Genomic DNA, 9,311 nt, shown 5'->3' on the forward strand with positions numbered 1-9,311 from the left:
CAGGCGGATCTCTGTGAGTTCGAGACCAGCCTGGTCTACCAAGGGAGTTCCAGGACAGGCTCCAAAGCTACAGAGAAACCCTGTCTCGAAAAAACCAAAAAAAAAAAAAAAAATACAGAACCCTGGCAGCCAAGTGGATAGGCTGTTTTTGTTTGCTCTGTAGATGCTAATTCTTCTATCTTCAAACTCCCAGTAAGGATAAAGAGGAAGGAACTTTGAGACTTTAGGTCTATAAGAACTTGAGTCCATTGAGTTACATGAGCTCTGAGCGATTTTCATAAAACAGAAACAACGGCACTGCCTTTGTGTGGTTGCTATCATAATCATTCACGTATTTAAGTACAACTGTGAGCCAATTAAATAAAAGTGTGGACTGGAAATAACTTAATAGATATTTTAGGTAAAAAAAAATGGCACTCTAAGAATTCCCATGAATACATTTTAAAACTGATGAGAGAATCCAGGCATGGCGGTGCACACCTTTACACCCAGTGCTCTGAAGGCAGAGGCAGGTGGATTTTTGTGAGTTTGAGGCCACACGTTCCTGACCAGCTAGGACTTACACTGATACTCTCCCAACAAACTGAAAGATACACACAAAACCAAAATCTCAGTAAGAGTTTGAAAGAAAAAAAAAACAAAAACAAAAGCCAGTCCAATATAATCCTCAAATATACATAAACATAAAACAATACATTTCCTCAAAAATTTAATGAGTTAGAAATGCAAATACTTCCATATAGTAACACAATATAAAGAAACATGTATAGTCATGACAGGCCCTAGCTCTGAGAAGTCAGGTGACGGAAGACATCACCACAATAACACAATCTTTTTTCTGAAGCTAAGCCCAGCGCTGTGTGGTATAAAATTTGCAGGCACTCACTGCACTTTAGCTCAGAATTGTGGCCGAGTGAGTTAGAGGTTTGAGATCGCAAGTGTGAGTGAGCCAGTAAGGTAACCGTTATCTTGAAGAGAAAGTTTTCCCATATAACTCTCAGCAGCTGGCTGAAAGTAAACACAAGAAATGCTTCTGGAGGTGGCGATGCTTTTGACACACAGGTCCTATGAACCCTGGAACATGGTCAGCTTGGAAGATAAACTGTCTTTGAATAAAAATTTTCTATTTTATTGGGAGCCCAGGCTGCTGTTTGTTTTTGAGACAGGTCTATGCATTGTGTAGACCATGATGGCCTTGAACTCAGAGACGTCCTCTGCCTTTGGCTCCGGTGCTGGTGCTGGGATTATAAGCATATGCCACCATGCCCAGCTTCTGTTATCCTTCTGCTTTGATCATTGTGGATTCCTGTGTCTAAACAAAGCTCACGTGTTACCCACTCTCTTCTTCAGCTCAGCAAACTGCTAAAACTCACCCACCTTGATCTGAGTATGAACCACTTCACTACAATCCCTCTGGCTGTGTTGAACATGCCTGCACTCGAGTGGCTGGACATGGGAAGCAACAGCCTTCAACAACTCCCTGACAGTCTAGAAAGGTAACTTTATGCTTTATGGGTTACTTTATGCTACCAAAAATTCAAAGCCACCTATGAAAAATAAGAAACAATAAACCGAACAACTAGGAGCCCATGATGATTACTAAAGACCCAACTGGGTCAAAACTTAGTCTTCCAGTGGCTTAGTTTCATTTCTCCCAAATATGCAAAGGATTTGGGGAGGGGAGAACTAACTGCTTTCAAGACATTACCAAGAACATGCCACAGTAACCACACTGCTTGGTGCATGCCAGGCACTTCTGTGTACACTACTAAAGGACAAGGGAGCTGATACAGAGATGTTTGTCACCTATGCCCAGGTCTCAGTGAGTGACATTAATTGGCTTTGAACGTAGGAATCTTGACCTGAGTCTATACCACCTTGCCCAAAATAGGCATATTATCAGTTCCTGATTTTTTAAGATTCATCTTTAGTGACATTTACAGCTGTTTATTTAGAGAACTATGAAAACCATGCAGTGTAAATGTTCTCATTTCTGCCATGGCATGACAGCTAGTCTTTAGTGAGTTCCCTGACGTAGCTTCCCTGACAATTAGGTAACAGGAAAGAATGAAATCTGTTAAACAAATAAATGCATTTTACTAAATGCTAAATAATTAGTTTAATGAAGTAAATTAATTAAACAATTGAATGTTAAACATTATAATCTGATGAGGCGGCTTTTTTATATTCAAGGATCTAATATACAAAATTCTAATTCTCCAGAATGCAAAGTTTACACACATTGTGGCTGCAGAGGAATGAAATAGCTTGCCTGCCGGAAACGATCAGAAATATGAAAAACTTGGGGACTCTTGTTCTCAGTAACAATAAGCTGCAAGATATTCCAGGCTGCATGGAAGAGATGGCAAATCTGAGGTGAGAGAATTTAACTGCAGCATGGCACACTTACCCTTGGAGGAAATACAGGGAACACAGATCCTGACCGACACATCTGGGTCATGAATGATGTGTATGTATATTTAAATTTTCCTTTTGTGTGTAGGTGTTTTGCCTGCACACCACTTGTGTGCCTGGTGCCCATGGAGGTCAGAAGAGGGCATTGGATCTCTTGGAACTGGAGTTACAGAGGGTTGGATTGCCATGTGGGTGCTGGGAATTGAACTGGGGTCCTCTGTAAGAGCAGCCAATGCTCGTAACTACTGAGCTATCTCTTCAGCTCGAGAGTGTATATTTTAAACATAATGTTTTAATAGTTTCATAAGTGTGATTCATGTAACGGCAATCCAGATTATTCAAAAAATAATTCTTGAAACTAAAATGGTACTGGGGTTTATCAGTTTAAAGAAATGTCTTTTGTTGGTGACAATATGATGAAAATTCTCTTTATACTGCTAACAAATGCTCTACAATACAAAACCCAAAGAACGAAACGGTGATCATTTTCCTTCTGGATAACTACGAGTAGGCACCGGTTATTGTATCAGCCTAGAGAAAGCAGACTTTTTTCTTTTTGATACTTATTAGAAAGCCAAGAAAATTCTCTCCAAAATGTAATTTTCTGATGGAACGAGGCAATGGATACCCAAACTCAAAATTTCCACAACAGAAGTTCTTCATTCATCGGCCTGTCCAGCAACTTCAGTTTGCATTCCATGGTTACGGCATCCATCCATAAAAACAGTCACCAACTATATTCATAGCATTAATCATATATTATGATACTTGCTCTCATCATATTAAATACATGTTATGAGCTAATAGTTGCCTTTGTGAGCTTTGGAGGGAAAAGATACTTTTTCTTCTTGGGTATATTAGATCCCAGCAAGATAATCAGTTATTGAGAACAGTGGAAAATAGTAATTCAGCACGCTGTCATTCGATCTTTCTCCCGGGAAATAGATGCACACGCACTTCTATGGCACCTGTAGAAATACTGTTTTCTGGTGAACTTCTAGGTTTGTCAACTTTCGAGACAACCCGCTCAGACTGGAAGTGACCCTCCCTCCCAGTGACATCACAGAAGAAGAGGAGGAACGGGAGCTGTTTGGACTTCAGTTCATGCATGCATATATACAAGAGTCACGGAGAACAGGTACGGATTTATAGACAACACGGGTGAAATAGCTTTGGAAGAGAATGTGGATACAATTTACTTCTACCTTTCTATTAAGCCTTTTGGGGATTTCTCCATTCTATCGTGTCTTTCCCATCAAACTGGCCAACACTGAAAGAGGGGAACATGAATGTTGATTCCGGCCATCATTCTGGTATGTAGGAGAGGAGCTGTAAAGATGGTCTTTCAAATGGAGTCAGCTGCACTTGCTGCACACTCAAGTGTAGGAATATGGACTTCTAGTTCTTTCTCTCTATAAACACGATTCTCCAGTACCAGAGCTCAAATCAACAGCAAGTGTCCTGTCACTGAACTCCAGCGACACCCTCTGCCTAGATGTTAATTATTTTGTGTATTAGTATTTTGCCTGGATGCATGTTGGTACCTGCAGAATCCAGAAGAGGGCATCACATCCCTGGAACTAGTGTTAAGATCATTGCCATGTGGGTGCTGGGAATTAACTGGGTCCTGTGGAAAAGCAACCAGTGCTGTTAACCACTGAGCCATCTCTTCAGCGCCCCAAATCTGATTCTTAAAGAATCATTACCTTTGTTGATCAACTGGCAGGCATGCCAGGTTGAGTATAAACAGACCTTCCTCATTATTGTTTTTCTATAATCTACAAGTAATAATTAAAAAATAATTTGATTTGGGAGTGAAAAATACGGACTTTATTCAATAGTTAGAATATGAAGTATAATATACAGGTTACAACCACTTCATCTCATAATTTAGAATTAAACATTTCTATAATCAAGGAAAACATTTTAAAATTAAAACAAAATCAGAATAAGGCAAAGAGCACTGTCTTAATAAAAACAGTGAAATAATAGCATAGAAACAGAAACTTTGGCCTTGTAATTATTAAAAATATAATTTCGTCTATAATCCACAGATGAAAAGGGGAATTTTAACTCACTCCAAACAGCTACTTTGAGAAGGAGTGCAAGCAGAGGGGACGGTCACAGTCTTTCCCTTGGGAACCCTCCCCGACGCCCAGAGGCTGCTTAGCAAGGGTCACGTCAGGAGTCACTAGTGCTGCTGTAGGTCACAGAAGCAACAGTGTGAACAAGCTGGGGAAGGGCTGGCAACAGTTCAAAGCAGTTTGTGGCTTTGCATAAAGTATTAGGCAAGCAGGAGACAGAATGGATAATTAATTCTGGAAACCAGTGTTCGGGACGGATGTCTCCATCAGGGATAGCTGAACGGGAGTGCTCCACTGGGGAATGAAGGAGGTGTTGAATATGGTTTGATATGCAGAATGAGGAGGGAGGACTGAGGGTGAGCTGCAATGTTAGCAGTGAGTCTGATGTGGGACATGTACAATGCACTGTGGACGTGCAGTTCAAGGGAGCTAGCTAAGCACGAACAGTCTGCAAGGCAAGAAATAGTGATTTAACATGTGCTAGCTCACATTCTTATGTGAGACAAGAAAAAAAAAGACATTAGAAAAACTGTAATCTTGACTTAAAGTTAGCACCCGAAGAAGAAACTTATTTCCCCGTAATGTACTCAGAACCACTATCAGAACATAATTGAAATGAATGGCTCATAGGAATATATAGAATTATGAGGTATGCTGTACGTCTTCTGAAACAGAACCGAGATTATACCCACTGTAGAATGTTTTTTATTTATGGACATAATTTTTTAAAAAAAGACATTTTATGTATATGAGTGCTCTATCTGCAATCATGACTTTATGCCAGAAGAGGGCATCAGATCCCAGTATAGAGACAGTGACCCACCATGTAGTTGCTGGGAATTGAACTCAGGATCTCTGGAAGAGCAGTCAGTTCTCTTAACCTTTGAGCCATCTCTCCATTTCTGGACATAAACTTTAATGATACAAAACAATTTTTCGATACAAATGACATTTATGACATAAGGATTTAATTCTTAAACGATGAATTATCTTCATTTATGTTCTCTTGACTGGCGAATCTGAGTTATTAACTTAAAAATATCAATGAACTTAATCTCTGGAATATATGAAAATGTTCCCTCTTTGAGTTATAGATGTAATTTAAAGTTCCTAGTCAGAAAACTTTGAAATACAGAAAAATCTCTTGGGTTATTTATGAATATAAAATGTTATCATAAAGCTTAACTTTAGAAGAAACCAATAGCAAATTCAAGAGAAGTACAATTTGAGATATACTCAAGAAACCGTTTAGCTTTGGAGATAAAGGATGGATCCACAGAATATTGCCATCTTGTAAAGCTCTGGCAATCCTTGCATTTAACCCAGTGGTATCACACTAGAATTTTGACCTACAGAACAGTTAAGAAATAAAAGTAGTATTTCAACCCCCCCAAAGAAGAATCAATGTACATTAACAATATTTGACATAACATTGTTATATTTTAAAAATATAAAAAATAGAAAAAGTGACAATTTAAATAAAAATAACAAACACCTATTATATTAAAATAGACTCATGTAATATTATTATACCTAGCTAGTATTTACTCTGTGCTTGGAACCATTCCAATTGGTTTCCCTGGCTATCTCATGTGATATACACAACCCTGTGAGGTAGGCTCCATTACTGTTATCATCATTCCTATTTTAAGAGGAGAAAATTGAGGCACAGAGATTAAGTAACTTGACAGCTGAGAGGTGGTAGGGTTGGAATTTAAACCTAGGCATTCTGACGACACAGGAGATTAAATTAAAACAGAAAGGCCAGGAGTTAAAATGTGTTTGGTTTCCTGCTTAGTCACAGGCCTACCAAATACACACAGCTATCTCAGTGTCACTCTGAATCTGTCTTTGCATATCTACCAACAACTCAAATGTTTTCAAACGAATGTAGAAACAAACCCAGGGTAAGATGTGGAAGAGAAACAGTCTTATGACATGTCTGGTTTAATATCTGCTTGTGCGTAAAAACTACTTATCAGTTACATAAAGCCTAAATGTGAGGTTTTGGTTTCATAATCTAATTTGTATTTTAATCCAATTACTTTTCCTGCTGGCATGGGCACATGCTTTTAATCCCAGCATTTAGGAGGAAGACGCAGGGGGATGTCTGAGTTCTAGGCTGGCCAAGGAGTACCAAATGATACCGTCTCAGTAGAGAAAACAAAAACAATTTTCCCCAACAGGAGAGAAGCTGTTTTTAAAAAAAATAGTTAATTTATACACAAGAGGCTGAAAAAAGATACAGGATACTGATTAACTTTAGAAGTTACATGCAACTTTCAAATTGGATTTGTGATTTATGTTTACAAACAGCAGTCTTTAGAAGTCTGAACTAGGTAAGGTATTTTCCCCTTGAAATCATCACCTTCAGGTTGGAGTCATGGACAGACTCTGGGAGTACAAATACAGGTACGGGTCTGGCACTTTGATGGTGATGTCATCTGCCAATTCCCACATTTCTAAATTTGTCTGCATCTGAGAAAATTGCAATTATTCTTTCTATACCCATACTGAAAAAAATCCCCATACTCAAGATTGATCTTTGTTAAGCTGGCATCGCTTAATACAACTGAAGCTCAAAAAATAAAACATCAAATACACCTAAAAATGAATACAGAGTTTATACTGTAAATTTTTTTTTTTTTTTTTCGAGACAGGGTTTCTCTGTAGCTTTGGAGCCTGTCCTGGAACTAGCTCTTGTAGCCTAGGCTGGTCTCGAACTCACAAAGATCTGCCTGCCTCTGCCTCCCGAATGCTGGCATTAAAGGCGTGTGCTACCACCGCCTGGCTTATACTGTAATTATGTGTTCATGTATTGAATGTGTTTCAGATGACCAAGTGAAGTGACTCAGAGGCCAGTCCCTCTATACATTCTGATGGATAAAGTGAGTCAAAGAGCCCTGCCGAGAAGGAATACATGGAGAACTTGGTATATGCTGTTTGGACTTTGGAAGTAAAAACAAACAAAATACCCTGTTATTTATATTTTTGTGAATAGAAAAATATAACTTAAAAAGGATTAAATTTTTTGTTTGCAGAAGACAAGTGGTGTTTACGTTTCTTTTCCATTACGGAGCTGCTTCTTGCGGTGACAGATGAGCTGGTACAGCAGTTAATAACACATTTTCCAGAGACACTGATGGGTCTGTATAGTACTTTAAGGCAGGGCTGAAGCCTTTCTGCTGTAAATACTCAAGTCGGCCTTGGTCAATCAGCAATTTGCAAAGATGTCCTATGTTCTCCTTCTCTTCAGCAGTCAGAACTCTACAGTGGATAAACACACGGGAGTTAAGCTTTGTAAGCGTTCCTAAGAAGCTCAGCACTGCCAGTCACTACGAAGCTGCTAACTAGCCAGCAGGTCATGAGGTGCTGTCTCTTGCTTCCCAGTCTTGTTTTTATTATTACAATTAAAATGTGTTTTAGCCTGCTCCAAATTAGATTGTAAACTGTATTTTCTTAACTAAACTGCTGATAGCATTCATCTGAAAAAAGAATCCTTCTTCTTATTCAGTTTTATTTTCTATACTTGATCTTGCCCAAAAGACCAAAAAGCAACTATTCAATTTCATTTTTTTTTTTGGTTTTCCTTGCCAAAGGTCTACCACAGTCTAGAAATACTGAAATGAAAATTCCCAAAATTAACCATTGGTATTGCCATTCTGACCTGACTCCCTCCTACCTGGGGAAAGAACTTGGCCTAGCACATGATCATGTCGAGAACATCCACACCGTGTGTTACTCACTAACTAGTCAATGGCACAGCCATCTCGATTATTAGACTGACAGACTGCCACGCTAACACGCACAGTCGGTTCTGTTTTCTCTAAGGTTCTAGACATCTGTGAGAGGTCCCGAGATGTACCCACAGGGGCCATCAGGGGACTACAGTATTTCCCCTCCGTGTGGTGCACTGTAAAAGTCGTCCTTACCCGGGCACACTATCAGTGCTGCCATCTGCGGGTCTGTCTCCTCTCTCATCATGCTCTTCGCTGTCATAATTCTGGTCATCTTTTCTCTCTGCAGTAGTGTCTGAGGCTTCCAAAGATGTCCTTCTCATTCCACATGTAGCCCAACTACTCATTCTCTGGAAATAGTAGAAGTCCTCTGCCCCGAGGCCTAGCGCCTTGAAATACTCTCTGCCCACATAATGTCTCCAGTCACAGCGGTGGTGACAACAGAGTGCGATGACAATGCCAGCCACTGGGGTCCGTGTCTCTGGGGTATCTTCTTCACTTACTTCCTTGGACAAAGCATTACTTTCTTCTTCTGTTTTATCATCCTTGACGCGTTTGGCTAAAGGTTCTTCAGTCCTTTCTTCAAAATTGGCAGCATAGGTTTCCACCAAACATCGCAATGCAAGATCTGCAAACACAGTGACATGGCCCCAAATCACGTCATCTTTAAAAATATTCTTCAGATTTCTTAATCAGTGTGGTTAAAAACAAAACAAACAACACAAGCCAGCAAAAATCTATTTAGCTATATACTGTAATGATTCTAGCATATATTATACATTTTTCTCAAACTGGCCATCCTATCTTAATTTCCTAAGATTTATTTTCCATAAAGACTACTTCCCAATAAAATTAAAGGAAGTTTAAGCCCTATGATTTAAAAAACTTTTGTTCAACTATTTGTATTGTCTTTCATTTCTCCCATCCCAACTAAAGTTATACACTTAAGAAACTCCAAAGGAATCCCAGCACTCAGGGCAGAGGCAGGCGGATCTCTGTGAGTTCGAGACCAGCCTGGTCTACAAGAGCTAGTTCCAGGACAGGCTCTAAAGCCACAGAGAAACCCTGTCTCGAA

General features: G+C 39.4%; 2 protein-coding genes across 2 annotated transcripts in view; one reads left to right on the top strand and one right to left on the bottom strand.

The window, feature by feature from the left end:
• Lrrc39 (leucine rich repeat containing 39) overlaps positions 1-7,542 on the top strand; it is a 17,595-nt gene extending 10,053 nt beyond the window's left edge. Inside the window, exons 5-8 of the mRNA XM_005357420.2 lie at positions 1,351-1,496; positions 2,224-2,376; positions 3,417-3,553; positions 7,333-7,542. Of these exons, the coding sequence (XP_005357477.1) occupies positions 1,351-1,496; positions 2,224-2,376; positions 3,417-3,553; positions 7,333-7,349 (453 nt within the window). The 3' untranslated portion in view covers positions 7,350-7,542. The remainder of the gene's footprint in view (positions 1-1,350; positions 1,497-2,223; positions 2,377-3,416; positions 3,554-7,332) is intronic.
• The window catches only part of Trmt13 (tRNA methyltransferase 13 homolog), a 15,935-nt gene continuing 13,995 nt past the window's right edge, over positions 7,372-9,311 (bottom strand). Inside the window, exons 10-11 of the mRNA XM_005357186.2 lie at positions 8,432-8,864; positions 7,372-7,766 (exon numbers count right to left, since the gene is read on the bottom strand). Of these exons, the coding sequence (XP_005357243.1) occupies positions 7,571-7,766; positions 8,432-8,864 (629 nt within the window). The 3' untranslated portion in view covers positions 7,372-7,570. The remainder of the gene's footprint in view (positions 7,767-8,431; positions 8,865-9,311) is intronic.

Source organism: Microtus ochrogaster, chromosome 21, assembly GCF_000317375.1.
Source record: "Microtus ochrogaster isolate Prairie Vole_2 chromosome 21, MicOch1.0, whole genome shotgun sequence".
Classification (NCBI taxonomy): domain Eukaryota; kingdom Metazoa; phylum Chordata; class Mammalia; order Rodentia; family Cricetidae; genus Microtus; species Microtus ochrogaster.